The 18,944-nt window shown below is 45.6% G+C and overlaps 1 protein-coding gene across 18 annotated transcripts in view; it reads right to left on the bottom strand.

Moving 5' to 3' along the window:
• The window catches only part of stxbp5l (syntaxin binding protein 5-like), a 179,310-nt gene that overhangs the window by 3,844 nt on the left and 156,522 nt on the right, over positions 1 to 18,944 (bottom strand). For 4 of the 18 annotated variants that reach the window (XM_029115658.2, XM_029115659.2, XM_029115660.2 and 1 more), the window contains 5 exons: positions 10,630 to 10,812; positions 3,014 to 3,253; positions 1,467 to 1,830; positions 1,127 to 1,292; positions 216 to 327 (listed from right to left, as the gene is read on the bottom strand). In XM_029115658.2, coding sequence (XP_028971491.2) covers positions 216 to 327; positions 1,127 to 1,292; positions 1,467 to 1,830; positions 3,014 to 3,253; positions 10,630 to 10,812 — 1,065 coding nt within the window. Of the gene's footprint in view, positions 1 to 215; positions 328 to 1,126; positions 1,293 to 1,466; positions 1,831 to 3,013; positions 3,631 to 4,519; positions 4,628 to 10,629; positions 10,813 to 14,660; positions 14,715 to 17,644; positions 17,750 to 18,944 lie in introns of those variants that run through there. The other 14 variants (XM_020041280.3, XM_029115651.2, XM_013139143.4 and 11 more) reach the window with 10 other exon arrangements.

The raw sequence follows: 18,944 nt of genomic DNA, 5'->3' as shown, positions 1-18,944 counted from the left end.
TGATTTTTAGGGGGGGTTCTAGGGGCAGATTATCATTCTAATATTCTGCATCTGCAAATTTTTTGCAGCTCAGCTGAGTGAGAGCATACTTTCAAAAGCTTTACACGTACATTTTATTTTTTAATGAACAACTATGCGATAAATCTGCGGACCCAAGTTTCAGAATGATAACACCAGAACCCGCCAGAACCCAAACCATTCAGCATGAAACCTACACAGCTCCTCTCGGTCAAAGGGCTGAGCGTTGCCCCCAAAAAAGCCCTTCAGGAATCCTTTGTTCTGGGCCTCTGGTGTTTCTATTGGTGTAAACAGCTCCCCCAGCATGTCCTGAATCAACACATGGCAAACATTAATACACACAAACACACGCACACACACACACATATTAAGACACATCCCATCACACACGCACATACACACAAACACAGACATAATTAGACATCAGTAAGATCAATAACGACAACCAATTTTGGAATGAAAAATTATATCAATCCAACCCACATCTGCAGAATACACACATGTACATGTTTTTTTTGGGTTGATTAAAAGACAAAATGCCAATTTTCTGCATTGCTGTTTTCCTCTGCCAGCAGATGGCAGTGTGGAGCAGTATCATCAGTCATGTCGCTACAGGAGAGATGACAGCAGGTAAGAAGCTGTGCATTCTGTGAAAGCTTGGCCAAAACACCCACACAAACACACACACACACACACACAAAAACAGACCAACATACAACCTTGGAGTCAGATCACACACGACAAGCGTGACATTTCACTTCGGTCTCCTCGGCTATGACTGGGCTCACCAATGGTATCAATTGTGGAACTGGTATATTTGCCGTAGCATTTGTTGAGAAATCACTCAGTGAAAGCTGCAGGGGGCAATGTGCTGTCATGGCTACAGAGCAATGAGATTACCAGTGACACACACACACACACACATACATACGAGTGCACTCGCATGGATGACTGTGTGAAGTCACTCTGCTGAACACAAACAAGGACATGCTCATCGGCAGGTATTCAGAAAAATAACCTAAAACAAACACAATCAGAAAACATCCTGAGCGGCACTAATAACACACAGTTACGCGCACACACGCACACACACACACACACGTCTGACCTGTAGGTTGTCTGCCATCTCCTGGCTGTATGTGATTCGTTGGATCTCTGTGGGGGAGCTCAGGTACAGAGCTTGGCCTCCGTTGGTAAAGACAAAGGTCCGGGCGATACGCATGTCGGTCAGGGGAAGGTAGTTGATGTCCATCAGGGGTCTGAGACTGGGCAAACTGGGGTCGCCAAACAACGGGAAAAGGAACATCAGGGATGGCAGAGCCGGAAGTACTACTATGAATCTAACTGGGCTTAGGTAAGAGAGAGAGAGTTAGAGACAGAAGGTAGGGAAGGAAAGAGTGAGAGAAGGCAAAACTGGTGCGATGGGGACCGAGGGAGAGGAACCTGACCTGAGGGTCATGACGTGTCCGTTGGCGCAGAAGCAGGCCAGGCAGACGCTACTGCAGACGGAGACGACGTCCGCCCGCAGTATGAAGGAGGACTCTGTGACGTTGTGTGCGAACAGGACAGTCTGACTGGGCATGAGCATGACCTTGGCCTGTTTCTCCGAGCAGACCACGGCCATGTGACCGTCAACGCCAGCCTCGTGGGATGGCCACGGTGAGAAGTTGACAAGCTTACGTCGGCGGGTCCGGTCCGGGTCCTCGGGACCATTGGGGTCCCGCCAAACCTCATAGGGACTCTGGATGAGAGCGCCCCCGCAGTCCAGGAACGCGAAACGCAGCACGGATCCCTTCAGCATCAAGACGGTGCCTGGGTGTCCCAGAGAGAGGTTTGTTTGACATTTTCCAGATTAGATTTTAGAGCAGAAAGAAAACATTCACCATTCTGTGTTCATTATTCTTTCAGATCTATTTAAATAATTCTCCTGGTTCCGGTGGTTGTAATGTGGGTAGAAGGGCAACCTTAGAAAGCCTGCCAACAAATACCATTATTGCATTACAACTGCCCAAGTGTCAAAGGACTACAAGGGACTTACGCTGCAGTATTACCCTTTTTTGCAAAACCCTTTAGGATCTGAATGAATATTTTGAGGCAACTCCCCCAGTCGTACCATACTTCCTTCATGACTATCATTCCCCCAAGTCAGCTGTCATCCCAGTCCACCATTCCCCCAGGTCAGCTGTCATCCCAGTCCACCATTCCCCCAGGTCAGCTGTCATCCCAGTCCTCCATTCCCTCAGGTCAGTAGTCATCCCAGTCCTCTATTCCTCCAGATCAGTAGTCATCCCAGTCATCCACTCCCCCACGTCAGATGTCATTATCCAAGTCCTCCATTCCCCCAGGTCAGATGTCATTATCCAAGTCCTCCATTCCCCCAGGTCAGATGTCATTATCCAAGTCCTCCATTCCCCCAGGTCAGCTGTCATCCCAGTCCTCCATTCCCCCGGGTCAGCTGTCATCCCAGTCCTCCATTCCCCCCGGTCAGCTGTCATCCCAGTCCTCCATTCCCCCGGGTCAGATGTCATTATCCCAGTCCTCCATTCCTCCAGATCAGTAGTCATCCCAGTCCTCCATTCCCCCGGGTCAGCTGTCATCCCAGTCCTCCATTCCCCCCGGTCAGCTGTCATCCCAGTCCTCCATTCCCCCGGGTCAGTAGTCATCCCAGTCCTCCACTCCCCCACGTCAGATGTCATTATCCAAGTCCTCCATCCCCCAGGTCAGCTGTCATCCCAGTCCTCCATTCCCCCGGGTCAGATGTCATTATCCCAGTCCTCCATTCCCCCAGGTCAGATGTCATTATCCCAGTCCTCCATTCCCTCAGGTCAGATGTCATTATCCAAGTCCTCCATTCCCCCAGGTCAGATGTCATTATCCAAGTCCTACATTCCCCCAGGTCAGCTGTCATCCCAGTCCTCCATTCCCCCGGGTCAGCTGTCATCCCAGTCCTCCATTCCCCCGGGTCAGCTGTCATCCTCGGCAGCAGCAGACTCACTACTCGGCCCGATGGTTACAGGCTCCTCCATCCTGTCCTCGTCCTCCGCGGGGATGGATATGGGTAGAAGTAGGACAACGCCCAGGCTTGTTCCCACCCACAGGCAGGCGGAGGGCAGAGGCTCTCCCTTACGGCCGTAAGACTCTCCGAACTGCAGGGTGGTCACTGCCTCCTTGGTGTCACGGTCGATGCTGGACACACTGGAGCTCCGCGAACGGCTGAACGAGTTCTCTCGGCTTTCTGCTGCAGAGCGAGGGGGAGAGGCAATGGGGCCACGGGAGGATGGGGGAGGGCAGTAGGGAGTGGATGAGGAGAGGCAGGGAGGAATAGAGATATTGAAGGAATGTACAGAGGGAAGGAGTGATAGACGGGGAGGGAGGGATGACAAGGAAAGGGAGGGACGGAGGTGCAATAATGTGTGAGGAAGAGGTGGAGAGAGATGGACAGAGGGAGGGAGAAACAAAAAGAGGAGAGAAGAAAGTACAACCAAGTAGGATGAGAAGAACAATGATGACAGTGACAGCAGATAATGGATGACGTCAACAGACAGCTGGGACAAGGAGACTTGAACACGGAGACGAACGAAGACAACTGACACGGTGACAGACACCGTTGGACTGGCATCACACACACACACACACACACACACACACACCAAAAGGATATCATAACTGTAGTTACAGTTGAATTGATGGTGACAAAAAAGACGAATAAGACCCATTTGATTATGAGAGTCAACACACAGCTGTAGGACATCCAGAACTTTCCTTTTGTGCTCTGACTCACAGCAAGTTCAAGAAATACCTTCATAAAAACACACAGACACACAGACACATTTATTGTGCTGATCCTAAGACTTGCTACAGATTCAGGACCTCCATTACATATTTATAAATTTTGACTCTTGCCTCTACCAGAAAAATATATATTTTATTATTTCATTGGCAAGTATGATTCAAGTACTTCTCAATTATTTACAGTCTGACTAGGTACTCCCGGGTCGGTACAACATTCTTTCTTGTGTTGCAGGCCTTATACTGTAATTTAACAACATCTAGGTATTTTGCCATTATCCATTGTAAACCAACAAAACAAGCTAACTGAGCAAATGCATCATAATGTCATCCAATCATACTGTAGGCACTCTGCCTTAACTACGCAAGAAACTCCTAAATGTATCCCGAAAGCTCCTAAACCAGCAGCACTGGTAAAAAAAATAAAAATAACACCAGTCATAATATATTGTCCAGTGTCTTGAATGGTCATCGGCCGACATGGGCAGACAGATCGCGGTAAACGACACAGAACAAAGGACACAGCTGCCTCTTGGACACACACACTCCAGAAAGCCGTGGACAGATAGTGAAGAGTGCATAACAGTGGGCCTCCCGCCGACCCCAGGGCTGTGTGATGGGACATAAGACGCACTGACGGACGTAGCGGGGGGGGGGGGGGTTGACGACGACGACGACAGTGAGACGCACGTTTTTGGCGGTGCCCCCTTACCTCTCTCGCTCCAGTTGTAGGGCGTGGTGGTGTGGTGTTCGTCGTGGGAGTACATACTGACTCCGTGCAACTGCTGAAGCATTGCCCTCCTGGACGCACACCCGCCTACTGCCAGTACAACACAACCCCCATCCGAACCCCACAACATCAACCGCGCCGGCCAGAGGACCAGCCCGCACCCGAACAAACAGGATAGACACACGGCAATACCAAGAGATGGACAGAGAGGGAGAGAGAAAACACATCTCAGCCGGGACGACCACGGTTAGCAGAAAAAAGGGAAGTGTTATCGATCCCCCTCTGGCAGAACAACATGGTTGCCTAATCCCCTCCCTCTAGTTCGTGGCTGCAGGTTATTTCAAACTCCATGGATCACATGTGACAATTGGAACCTTGCTATGTGACTAGGTTTCATTATACATGAGTGGCATGTGTCCCCCACTTTTTGAAAATGGCACCCCCCCCCCTCCCCCAGAAACGTGCGGAGGCAGGACGTTAAGCAGGACGGTAGGACCACACGCAGGCACTTTGCTTTCAGGTAATTGCTGGGAAGTTCATGTGCACGGTTCCCGTAGTAGAGGCTACCATTCCAAATAGCAATTGTGATCTCTGGCTCAGGGATATAGATGACAAAGGTAATCTAGTTGACATTACCTCTAACTATCTTCCATTATATGAATGAGGTATTTAATCAGCTAATTTATTTATTTAATCCTGCAACCATGTTAGGTGTGGCTAGGCTATAGGCGTTATATATTAACGATATTTGCCAAATATTTATTAGATTGCTAGCTATCGTTTTGTTCGCTAGCTAGCAAACATTCTGACACGTTAACACTATGTTCACCTCATATCTACCACCGACTTGACACAAGCCAAGAATAGACTTAAGTTATCCAAAGAGGCGTTTTTTCAATGCTAAGACAAAATGAGTGCTACAGCTAGCTAGCTATGAGACATTAGAAGATATAGCTAACTGGCTAATTAACTAGCCTAATAGTTGGTCTCTTGAAAAGTTAGCTAATGCTAAATGTTGTTCCCTACCCAGGTAGCTGCATTTGACATTTTAACCTAATGTGGATCTTCTAGATCAAACATTGCCATCAAGTTCTGCAGGCATCAATGTAGATCAAGCTTTTCATGTCATATCCTGTACTGCATATTAGCAGGATCAGACGGTGACCATGACAGAGTTCCCGGTCACAGCAGGATCAGACAGCCAGGGAGGAAAGGTAAACCGTGGAGCTGAGATGAAATGTTAGTAGTCTATGAAACTTAAACACAGTCGTATGTGTAGCCCCATACTGTATATAAGCAGAACCAGAAGGATGTTAAGTTGACCAGTGTGTAGGCATGCCAGAGGGTGGTGTTGGATCTTGGGAGGTGAGGTTGTGAGATTCAAGTATTCAAAATGTAGATCACATATCAGCCACACACATTGACATACAAAGTTCTGTGTAGTAACTAAGAGCACACATCACAGACAATACCAAGTAATATTAAATGAAATGGCTGAAGGCAGTATTTTTCATGTTTATTCTAGCAGAATCAAAGCGATATTGTGTCCACCAGTGCACTAACACCATATGGCCAAATGTGTGTGGACACCCGACCATCACACCTACATGAGCTCGTTGGACATCCCATTACAAATCCATGGGCAATTGCAAAAAAGAAAGTGTCCCCCTCACATTTGAAATCCAACCTACGCCCCTGACTACAGATAGGAATGGCGATGCATCCCCCAGACTGGGGTACAGCTGCGGCATGTCAGGGTGGGTGAGTAGGGGGGGGTGGGCATGGCTGGGTGCAGTGAGACTAGGAAACATAATGGTCTGTGTTGCCTGGGCTCTGGCCAGAGTGGCAGCTCATGCCGATGCCGTGGCGTGTATCCGAGGCATGTTTGTGCATGACAGAGGCCGCGGGGCATGAGCTAATGACAGTCACGCACAGTGCCACTCTGACACGACATGGGAGCCCAGAGGAGGCGAAACAGGGATTCAGCACGAGGAGTAGAGTGGAGAGGGAGGGCCACACACACCCAGACAATAGATCATTTAATAACTCCTCTAGAATGAAACCATTTTACAAACCCCCACCCCCAATTCACATTCACACACACACGCATACACAACCTCATCCTCGACAAAGTTCTCTGACCTCACTGCTGTTTTTTATTTAAATTAGAATACCCACAAGCTGAAATAGTGTGCAGGAAAAAAAAAATCCCACTTACAACTCACCTTTATCTACTACACACCTACCCGAGAGCCAGTGCGATTAGCTCCACTGTGAAACCCCTCACACAATGCCACCCTGTTGATGCCTAATCCTTTATTAATAAAGGGCCTTTTTAATTTTCTTTTGCAAGAACAACTAGGCTAAATGAATCAACCGGACGGCTTTTCAGTATACCGCTCGCAGAGTGCTGTCCATTCAATTCCTCTGTGACAACAGAACAGCCATTCCGGCTTCAGCGCATAAACACAGCCTGAGAGGGTGACTGTTTTCGGTTGGTAAAGCTGCCTCTCATGTCATACTGGTTTAATATTTAACTGTCTGCCAAGCAGGGTTTACGCTGTGCCTGTCCCCTGCCCTGTCCCCGGCATGTCTGTCACGCCGCCAGGTGTGTGCGACGTGTCATGTGGTGTGTGTGTGTCATGTCGCCAGGTGTGTGTGGCGTGTTGTCTGGTGTGTGTGTGTGTGTGTGTGTGTGTGTGTGTGTGTGTGTGTGTGTGTGCGCATGGCATGTGGGCCTCCTGTATGCGGGCCTCATTAGAGGAACTCCAGTCTTCGCTGAGCTTTTTGACCTTTCACGGCTCCCATGAGACCCTGCTGCTGCCTCGCTGGGGAAACGGCAGGCTACAGCCTGAATGACTGTATCCGTCACTCAGGTGGTGTTTATTTTAGGGCCCTAGTCAAACTACTGGGAAAGGGACAGTGATCGGAAGGGAAGAAAGTCAGGGCTTCAGGAGGAAGCAGTAGAAAAGTTCCCAGACAGCCCAGGATGTGCAGTCAATGGGAATGGTGTATGTTCAAATCCCACTTTTCCAGAGCTTAGACATTTGAAGCCTTCATTTTCAGACGCACCTGTCGAGTTGTTGGCGGGTTACCGTGTGGCTACAGTTTCATTGGATCCATCTTTTTCACTGTCTTTGGCTACTTACAGTGAGACACAGCACCCTTAATGACAGTACTTGCGTGAATAGCTTTGGAAGAAAACTGACTTTATTCTCACTGTTATCTAGGCGAGTCCTAATTTCCGACTTTCCATTAGAAACTCTGATGTTTTGCTAACTACAAACAACCCGCTGTCATTCATTTCCCAGTTCTGAACAGATGTCGAGGCTCTGATTGAAACCTACATGAAGGAATCAGCCTGCTACTCTTGCTTAAGGGCATTTGTACTCTTTTATACGCTCCTGGAACAAATGTAAGATAGCAATTCCTAGCATGTTAGCATCAGTTTAGCTGGTAATGAAGCGGCCTGCACCTACCGTGGCGTTCATTAAAACATGGAAAGTATTCTAATGGGAAGAACAGCAGAGACCCGGCGCAGAACCTCATGCTTTCCCCGCGGCATGGCAAGCAGCTTATAATGGATGATTTGTTCAGGGGTGGAAATGTGTCCACAACATCAGTGTTTATAGAGTGTTTGGTTAAAAGAAAAAATAAATAAAAAACAGCCTAGAGATGATTTGTTACCACCAAGGAAACAGAGTGTTATTTTTCTCACGGTCAATTTTCATCACGACTGTGCCGTGGCTGAAGCAGCTGTCCACTCAGTCAAGGTTGTCCACTCAGACATGCCCAAAGGCTAATCAAACAAATCTGCACTTAGAGCTAGCCTGTGGCTGGTCCAGGCTTCAGGGGTTTCTGGGAACACAATTCTCCCTGCCGTCCTGCCAGGTTGACCATCTGCTTGACCTGAAGCTCCAGAGCTGAAGCTCCAGCAGGGTGACAGAGCTCTCGGACTCCAGGGCAGGTCGCTAAATGTGACACTTTGGAAGCTGACCTTGTCCTTTCTGTCCTGCATTGAGATTAGTTGGCTCTGCTGTCCGTCGTCAGTCTGCTAATTGGACAAGTGTAGGACCTGGAGAAGAGGACTTGCCAAGCTGAACTTGTGACGAATGGGATAGGAAGAGATATGGTGGGGCTACAAAATTGTTTGTCTGAATATGACAGGAAGAGATTTGACTGAGCTACAGAAGTGTTGATGTGAATTTGACAGGAAGGGATTTGGCTGGGCAGCAGAAGTGTTAGTTTGAATTGGACAGGAAGAGATTTGTCTGAGCTACAGAAGTGATAGTGTGAACGGGACATGAAAAGATTTGATTAGGCTAATGGTGTTATAAGGAGTGCTTGGTCTGTTTACTGACCAGACAGCAGTACATGACATCAGGTCAATACCAGACTAAGAGTGGATTACTTTCATTTCTTATACAAGAATGGTGTAACAGCACATAAGTGCCACCTGTTTAACATTTGAAGCAGCGCAAGAAACTGAGAATTTGTCACATGACATAAACGTTTAGACGTCATTGCTCAGAAGAATGTTTGGTGTTTAGCGCGATTACGAAGCTTTTTAACAAGGCTCGTCCGATAACGACGACTGAATTACTGGCAAAGAAATTACAATTTATTCATCAGAAACGAGTGTTGTGTTCTGTAAAACCACTCATCGCAACATTGCACATCTTGTCTCTGCATTAACAGCCTAATGGCACCTCCTTAAGTGCATCAAGAACACTCATTTAGTTAAACATGGCCTTGCCAACAGACAGGCTAACCGGAATCCACAATGGCAGAATATTACCTTTGTGGATCTTACTTCCTGTTCAGGGTTAATAGGCATGTACAGCTGAGTCATCCACTGCCCGTAATGTTGATACCAATCCTGACAGCAGCCGTTTTCTCTCCCAGACATTTCACAGGGGAGGGAAACGTTTAGGGTGGACAGCAGAGCAAAGTGGATGCTATTCAGCACCTGACAGTGTCTCACACCAGAGCTTTTCTTCAAGGTTACTTGTTTTCGGACTGATCGCTTTGAGGTGAATTTGAGCCCGACAAACAAACACCTAGTAACCTGAGATCACAACAGCAATGGTTTGTTAGAAAACACTGGACAAACAGCCTAAATGGGGAAGGTTGCTGCGTCGGGGATGGAGTCTCGATCTTGTGGTCTCTGTCTTGAGACCACTCAAGACCACATAGATGTGGTCTTAGTCTTGGACTCCAGGGTTGTAGTCTTGACCTGGGTTTCCAGGGTTGTGGTCTTGATCTGGGTTTCCAGGGTTGTGGTCTTAGTCTGGGACTCCAGGGTTGTGGTCTTGGTCTGGGTTTCCAGGGTTGTGGTCTTGGTTTCCAGGGTTGTGGTCTTGGTCTGGGACTCCAGGTTTGTGGTCTGGGTCTCAAGGGTTTGAGTCTTGGTTTGGATCTCCAGTGTTGTGGTTTTTATTCCATCTCTGGTTAACATACAGTCATACTAGTAGAATGTGGATTAGTAGAGCTGTCAGGCGGAGAACCTGTGGAGGTGCTACACACCTGCTGGCACTACAGAAACAGTATATATAGAAAGACACAAAGGCACGCAAGCACTCAGACAAACCGACTGGTTTGACATAACCCTAACCCTAAATGTGAGTTAACATTATCCTTAACCTCAATAGCTTAGCCTTTACACTGAAACATAACCTAGTCCTAAAATATTACATTGAACCTAAAACTATCTGGTAATGCTGAAACCTATACCTAACCCTGACCCAGAAATCCACATTTCCTATTCCCTAGCCCTAAAGCTAACCTTAAACTCAATAGCCTTTTATGCCTAAACGTAACCTCGCCCCTGCACCTAGCCCCTAAACCTAGCCGATAATGCCTGAACCTAAAAGGAATCCAACAAAGCCCAATTTCCCTGTTGCAGTCAGGAAGTATGTGGTGCAGGAAAACTCAGCCAGTTACACTTCAGGAGAAGGCAGACAATCATTAAGAATGCCTACAACAATCCCTCTGTAGCCCCCCCCCCCCCCCCCCAACCCGTTGATGATGGGGTGCATGCACATTAGGGGAGGGGGTGATGAGGGTTTAAGAGGATGGGGACAAGCACACACCTTCCGTGTGGGAGGAAACAGGCAAAGAGATCTCCATGCATGCGGCAGACTGGGCCTTCCGGAAGGGCGGTCGGCCGGGCCCTCTCCGGGTGAGCCGCGGGCCCTCAGGAACCCCTGGGATGCGAGGCTTCCCCATGGAGCAGGGTTGGGAGGTGGGGCTAGTGCAATGTCCATTTACATGATCTGCAACAACGGCACAGCGTTAGGAAACAACTAAAAGAACGGGAGGAGGAAACAAATAAGATGGGTCAGAGAAGTGAGAGAGGGAACTAGAGATTAAAAGCTAGAGATTAAGAGAACTAATGAAGAGAGGAAAAGAGTAGCAAGAAAGAGCAATAGAGAGGTACAGGAGAGAAAGTAATAGGGAGGTGACAGAGAGCAAGAGAGAGGAAAACAGTCAAAGAGGATGGTATATATACAATACGTGCCATGAAACGCTGAATGATCAGAACTAGTGATGAAAATGAAGAGAGATTAAAGCAGATGATCGTAGAATACATTTGGTAGAATCAGGCATTGGTAGAACAGGTTCAGAGACTTTCATCCTCACAGTACTTTGTGCCACCCAGCATGGCACGGCAAGAGTTTCACACTCAAAAGTGTTTTTATTGATTTATTTCTTTTGCGGAGCCTCTGCAACTCAGGTGCTCAAATTTTGACCGGCACAATTTTGACCCACCAGTCCCACGCGAGGAACAGACGAGGCCTTCAAGAAATTTAAGAAACTGTACGGATTCCTGACTGAATCACTGGTTGGTCCACAGTTGGTTGATGCTGGCACACTGTGCAGATCCACTGAACAGAATACTGTACAGCATGCTGTCTCCAAGACAACGTGAATACATATCCAGTATCAGATACGGTGTGTATATCAAGAAACCATCAATGTACTATTGGGTGGGTGTCTATGTGCAAGTGTGTGTATCCTTTTTGTGCCTGGGCCCTGCAATGGTATTTTGAGCCAAATACATTATGCTAATAAGATGCAGTAAAACTAAAATTGATTATCTGGGCTCGGCTCCTGTTTCACAGCTCGTCAGCTTGCGGTTTTGTCAGCCCGAAAACGAAAGCTCGGCGCCGCCAAGAGACATGCTAATTAAGCAGCCGATGACGTCCGTCTGAGCGCCTAGCACTTTGCCACTTTCAAGTCTTGACTGTCAAGTAAACAAAACTTGGGATTTTTATTGACTGACAGCTTCCACTGAGGCAGTGCTACACCTCAGAGCGGCATACATTTAGTCTGACAGGGAAGCCTTCCTTGTTGAGAACTGTATTCATAACGCAAGCAGACATTAGCCTGGTTCTTTCCCATTCTCCTGCTAACTCCTAATGGAATTGCCCTGCCAAACATGTTTGGTTTGAAAACTACATTGGAGTAGGTACGAGTACAAATTGTCTCTGGGAACAAGTTACCAGACGTGGCATTTGATCAAAGAAAACCGTCACACTAGATCCCCCATATACCTGTCAATATGTAAGAGGGGAGGTTGTCTTCTGCACGGTTCAGCCAATCCAGCTATTATAGAGGAAGAGACAAGATGGAATTTTTGCCTTGTTAACTTCCATAACCTTAATTCATGCCACAGGGTCCATTGATAGAAAGCATAAGTAGGACATATAGTTCTATCAGACGTCTCAATTACTCCGCCATCTTACCTGGGACCAGTTCCGAAAAGTCAAGCCACTTAACTCTAGTCATGGTGGTATTTTGTGCAGCAGTAATTTGGTCCAGAAATAGAATGAACAATAAAAAGGCGGTGGGAAATTGTTCGCGCATCAGTAATTAGTGTAGAAATGTATGACATCATACCTAACTTCACATGTTTTTAATCAATGAACAAGAAAGCTAATCCAGCCTAACTGTAGCTGTTGAACTATGTATCTATGTAAATTAACTAGCTTGCTACAGTGAAGTATGAATTAATGTTGCACACAATTTATGTGAAATAACGTGTTTTGTCGAAAAACGTAATTACTGTGTATAATCAGCCGATGGCGATTTTGGGTAGCCTTTGTCCACAAAAAGATTTGTTACTCCTATTTCTCTCCTCCAATAACTATGCTACTGTTAGCATACCAATTTCAGTGAGCTAGCTTGCTCCATTTAACGTACTGTTACTAAAATAATTGATTTTAATTGTAGAAATCACTATATTATTTATATGTATACAATAGATATAGTATATTGTTTAGAACAGGTCCCAGGTAAGATGGCTGTCAAATGGCTCCATTCTGATTCATAGGGGCTCTGTGACATCAGCCTATCTACAGTTCTATTATCTATGGCGGGGTCTCTCAAAACCGGCAGGCTATGCTGGCATCAAGTTAAATGATAATATTGGACAGGATTCTCTGTTTGACGACAGTGATTCAAGCCAGCACATACTCCTTTGCTCCAAAGCATTTGTTAGGCCCATCAAGGCCGATAACGTGAGGATGAAAGTCTCTGGGGGTGCCGCCCAGTCCGCGTGCTCCTCCAGCCCAGATTCACAGCAGGCTGTACCAGGGCAATATGTAGCTTGGAAACTGGGGATAACTGTATACAAGCCAGTTCATTGTGTGGATGTGGCCATTGCGTGTCTGGCAAACAGTTATTCATCACAGTCAAATCTGCAAATTAATCTACAAGCTTTGCTCTGGCACAGTCTGAAGGATATTGGTCAACACCAGGAAAAATACTACTGCACACTTTTTCACATATGCTTTCTCTCCCTCTCTCTCACACTCATACACATACACAAACACACACACACACACACACACACACACACACACAAACGCTTGCACTCATACGCACTGAAGTAGGCTAATGAAATGACTTGAAACAGTCCCACTTCATAGCAGCTGGGTCCTCTGCTAATGATAGACAGCTGCTCTGATAATATTACAACTAATTACATACATTGCTATGTAAATAGACCAAACAGGGCTGTAAACACACTTGAAGAAAAAGTTTTTGACTGCATTAACCTACATCTTAATAATGACTGCCTTTTTATTAGCTACCAGTTACAGTTCAAAGTTCAAAAGGACACTACAGATGTTGTTTTCAGTTGGATTTCCTTTCAAATGACCACTTGTTTACCGTCTAACCCCGTAAACACTTTTCACCTGTTGAGGAAAAGAGTTAACATTTTACATGTCATAGCAGATGGCACATTCATGTTTATGAAAGTAGTCTGACAGAGCAGAAGCATGAGGGAGAGACAAGACAGACGCCCTGTGATTGTGAAAGATGAGAGGACTAAAGAGAGACAGAGAAGTCTCTAAAGGAGAGCAGGGTGGTCCAGTCCCTACCGTTTCCCCAATGCTCTCCATGGACCCACACAGACCCTTCACAGGTTTTTCTTTCATCATAACCTGGCATACCATGCTTCAATATGTCAAATATCTCAGTTGAGTTGACTAATTGAATCAGGTGTGGCAGTTTATATTGATTTTTTTTTAAAGAGAAAGATGAAACATCTAGTAGGGCCTGAGTAAAAGTTTGGGTTGGGTAACCCTGGAGTAAGTCCTGTGTGACAGATGGAAATTGTCCAATCACGATGGAGCAAGGCAGATTCAAGTTAGAGAATGGTCCAATCACAGTACAGAGCAAAGCTGTGTGGAGATAGAAAATGATCCAATTACGATAGTGCAAGGCTGTATAGAAAAAGAGAATGGTCCAACCGCGATAGAGCGAGAGCACGTTTAGAAATGCATCTCCCAATCAGATATGGGATAGTAAGAACCACCTTTGAAAACACTTGCAAAATGTACGATAAACAAAAAGGCTTTTGAAGGGTAAAAACAAACCACTTAAAGTCAAACAAGAGTAAGATAACAGGCCAACAGTCTCAAGATGAGCTGGTCGAAGAGAAGGAGTGAGTGATTAAAATAAAGTACTACAGATTGCGTGAAAAAAGAACTACGTAAATTAAATTTCTTAAGTAATACAAACGTAAAGTAATATCTGCGAATGACAGGACAAAAGAGTAAATAAAGTTATCAAATGAAAAGAGGGTGACACTGCTGGCTTTCGCCTACCGTACCAAGATCAGGCTTAAGATCTGTTGGCAGACTTAACTTTCTGCCGGGTCCCTTTACTGAAACAAAAGAAATAGGAAAGAAAGGAGTAGTTAATCTTTTCGAAACCAAAATGGAATAAAAAAATTAAGATTTAACGATGCAGAAACCAAAAGTCAAACAAATAAACCAATAAAGTGGCGGAAAAAACAAAGCGACATAATTTAAAACGTGCAAGTGTGCAGTCATTGCACATGGCAGGCAGATGCAGAGGCCATTCCCATCATGCTCCATGGTTTTCCTAGAGGCCAGTGCTCCCACTTAAAAAAGATGAAACTAGTTCCTCAAGTCTTCCATGCTTCAGCCAGTCAAAACGAACTGATTTACATATGATTATTATATTATAGTAATTTAGGTTAACACGGTTCATTAAATCCAGGGGATTTATTTATAAAAAAATTAAACTGGGAACTCACAATAGGAGCAACACAAATAAACACAAACAGTTTGGAAAGAAACAAAAAATTTCCACATTTTGCAAGCATTTTGCAGCAGATACATAACTGCAAAGGTTCGTGTTGAGAGAGATGACCATTCATATTTTCTCAGTGGATTCAAGGAGCACATACCGAGGACACTGGTTTTGGTTGGTTGGGTAATTTGTCTAGTGATTCTGTTGGATGGGCTTTGTTGACTGTGGTACGGAATCCACACTGTTCACAGGTCTTTGTCAAGTAATGTTGGGGAAAGCTAAGCAATTTGTGTAAAGTGTAGCGGTTTTGCGGGAAGTGTAATACAGAACAATTCACTGTTTAAATGTAGAATACTTATTTGGGCCCAAACAGTAATACCTGTCTACAAATATGAGACGGACATTTAATTCCACCCACCTTTCATTGACTTTGAATTGGGGTGAAGTGGTGTTGCTGAGGCTAGAATACAAGTCGGAGTCATTTTGTGGTAATTTCCCCTTCTGTAACACAGGTGTGTGTGTTGATGTGTACACATTAACAGTGACCAGATGTTCCAGTCATGATATGTATCAGCAAAATTGTGTAGAAATAGAGAGGAGAATAACGGGATGACAGCCCTCCCTTTCCAATTGCACTGTAATTTACAGGTGGAATTCTCCACTCCAATAATCAGCTCATTTGCTTTTAGGATTCTTGTTGAAATATCGTTGCTGGTTAAAGAATATCCAAATGTTTAAACAGTGTGTACTCTTAACGAATTTGCATATTTAAATACTTAAAAACTTTTTTTCCCTTGTTTTTGTCAAGTGATCTCCAATTTGAGATTAAGGTCCTACTTCCCCCAAACATACTAGGGACAGTTGTTATGTATCAGAAGGGCGGATTCTTATCATGTGGCTCGGAATTCAGGACAGGAATCCTTGCGCGCCTGAAGGCATGCATCCTCTGGCTCTTTACCTTGCAGTTCACAGGAGCACAATCCTCCACAAGGAGTTGCTAGAGTGCGTCGAGGCAACCATATTCAGGTACTTACCCACTAAAATCAGACAGTGCTGGCCAATTGAACCGCCCTCCAACGGACCCATGTGCTAATGAGCAAGCAGGATTTGATCCCTGTACTTGCAATGATGCAGCTAGTTGCAAGGCAGTGACTTTACTCTGCTGCACCCTTCAAGTACCCACTGAATTTATTCAGTTGAGGAAATTATGTTCATTGGTTAAATAAGGATTGTGGGGGAAGTGGGGGAGCCCTACTTTCTACTTTCCAGTTGTATCTAACATGCTAAAATGCTGGCCAGTGGAAGTACGGGTGTTTAGATACCCTAGGTCCCATTTTGACCATATGTGGTGGAACCCTGCTCAATTGAATCCCTGATTATGTTATACTTTATTAACCTGTTGACCAACAAGGCCAGTTTTCTCACAGAACTAAAAACATAGTAAAATAGATTCATGTTTTTTTTATATTAGTGTTTTTTACGTTGGATATGGGTTGATGGGGCTATATTGTTTTTATGTTACAGGTGGCTTGGTGAGTGAGTATCATAAGTTGTTTTGACATTAATGATGGGTTAGTGTTTTTTTTTTTATTATGTTAAAGATGGGTTGGTGGGTGAGTATTAGATGTTGTTTTAATGTTTGAGACAGGTTGGTGGGTGAGGATTAGACATTGTTATTATGTTAGGGACGCGTTAGTGCATCTCTAATAAAAACATGAAATACTCAAGCAGCAAGTGGGTTGATGGGTGAGGATTAGATGTTGTTATTACATGACAGATGGATTTGTGTGTGAATATAAATACTTTTTTATTACGTTACAAATTAGTTGAAGGGAGAGTATTAGACATTGTCATGTTAGGTTGAGTATTGGACATCGTTAATATTAAGTTAGATATTGATGGTGGGTGAGAATCACAAAACAGACAGTCAGTGTTAGAGATGGTGTTAGAGACAAAAAAGAACAGCCCACACACAACATCACCTGAGGGCAGAGGTATGGCCTTCATTTGGAGAACATGACAACAACACAAAGAGGTGTGGCTGTCATTTGGAGAACATGACAACATCAAAACAACAACTAACAACAACAACTACCACCGGCACAAACACACAACAGTAACAACAAGTAAAACAAACACGACCACAGGATGTCACAGAGGAGCTAAAGAATTAGGGAGATGTCTTCAGCACGTTCCCTCCCATGCCTGCCTCGGTAGCAAGGTCGATGGCGGATGAAAGGCCCAGAGACCAGACCTAGCACAAAACAGACAGCGCCCCCTACAGCCAGGGCCGAGACAATGCGACGACGGATAACAGTCTTCCGCTCACAGATGCATGGATCACAATGTGAAAGTCGGAACCGACGAGCCAGGACCGCACCCCGTACGCTAGCATGCAAAGCCCAAACCCCCTCCCCCCAAACAGACACACACACACACCAAACCCTCCCCTACATCCCACCTTCACCCCTCCCCCTCGCCCACCCACACTCCCCCAGCGGTAGGATGGGAGAGGGATGGGTTGGACCTTCCTCTTACCATTGTCCAGTAAGTAAAAGACAGGACTGCAGTGGCTCGCCCTCAAACTTGCCAGGGGCTCAGGCATGGAGCGAGGGTCATTGTGGAGGGAGCTTGGGTAGGGAACTGGAAGAGGAAATCCCACAGAACACACACACATTCTTTTTTCAGGAGTGGGTTAAAAGCAACTGGCGACGGTGAATTGGTACAGAGACGAGCGGGTGTGTTGATAACATCAGTTGAAACCGAAGGACGCCAATAAAAGCGCGTGCGATAAGGTCAGTGAGACTAGCGGACACACTGACCACTACAACGATTACAGAACTGCTGCTACTTTAACTGCCACATTGTCCAGTGTCACAACTCACCATTACAAGTTGGCATCTAAATGAAGTGGTACTAATGATTATACAGACACCCAGTAAAATCAGCTGTGAACATGCTAGGACATTCCCAAACAGCAGACAGCTCCAGCTCAGAGGTTGAAATAACTCAGCACTCTCTTCCAAAAGATTTTGGGGTGACAGTTATCCTGTATTAATTTAAGATCAGTTATAGTGTGCTATTATATTTTCATATCTCTCTCTCTTGCTCTTTCTGTCTCTCTGACATCTCAAGCTAAATCTCACGTCATCCCAACTTCTCATGCTTTAACATACAATAGCTTGGTGTGTAGTTTTGCTGTCAGGATGTTAAATACTAGCCTGTCATTGACTTGGACTGAAATACATAGGATCTGGAACTGATTTTGGAGCTCCACAATCCTTCTGAGATAATATTCTCTAAGAGGATCAGGAACTCAAGAAAAAAAAAGAAGAAGCTCCTGGCTAGGTCACATTTAACCCAGACAGGTTGCTTTAACTTTAACCAGTCAGCTCCCCTATAAACAGACTGGGAGCTCAGTGACTTTTCAGCACATTAGCCCAACCTCGCCATTCATCACAGCCTTAGCACGGTCTGCGTTGACATCGGACAAAGCCAGGCTGCCAGAAGCACGGACTCGGGAGGAGCAGAAGACCGACAGCAAGAGACGACAAACAAAAACGCAGCCAAGGTAGGAAGGAAGGATGGAAAGAAGAAAACAGCTTCAAAGAAAAGCAAAGCCCAATTACGGGACCTAATGGGACAAAAAAGAAGCAGGACACGCCTTGGTGTAGAAGGGCAGACCGAAGGAGGACGATAGGAATGAATTAAACCTGTTTATTAACACACCAAAGAGAAGTGAGGAGGAAAAGGAAGGGGAGGGACCCAGGTGACGGTGTGTCGTAAATAAGATTAGTGCAGAGTGTGGGTTCAGCAAGCGGTCGTCATAGTGACACCG

Source organism: Esox lucius, chromosome 20, assembly GCF_011004845.1.
Source record: "Esox lucius isolate fEsoLuc1 chromosome 20, fEsoLuc1.pri, whole genome shotgun sequence".
Lineage (NCBI taxonomy): Eukaryota > Metazoa > Chordata > Actinopteri > Esociformes > Esocidae > Esox > Esox lucius.
The sequence above is the reverse complement of the archived record's forward strand: the minus strand, read 5'-3'. Positions and strand labels throughout refer to the sequence as shown.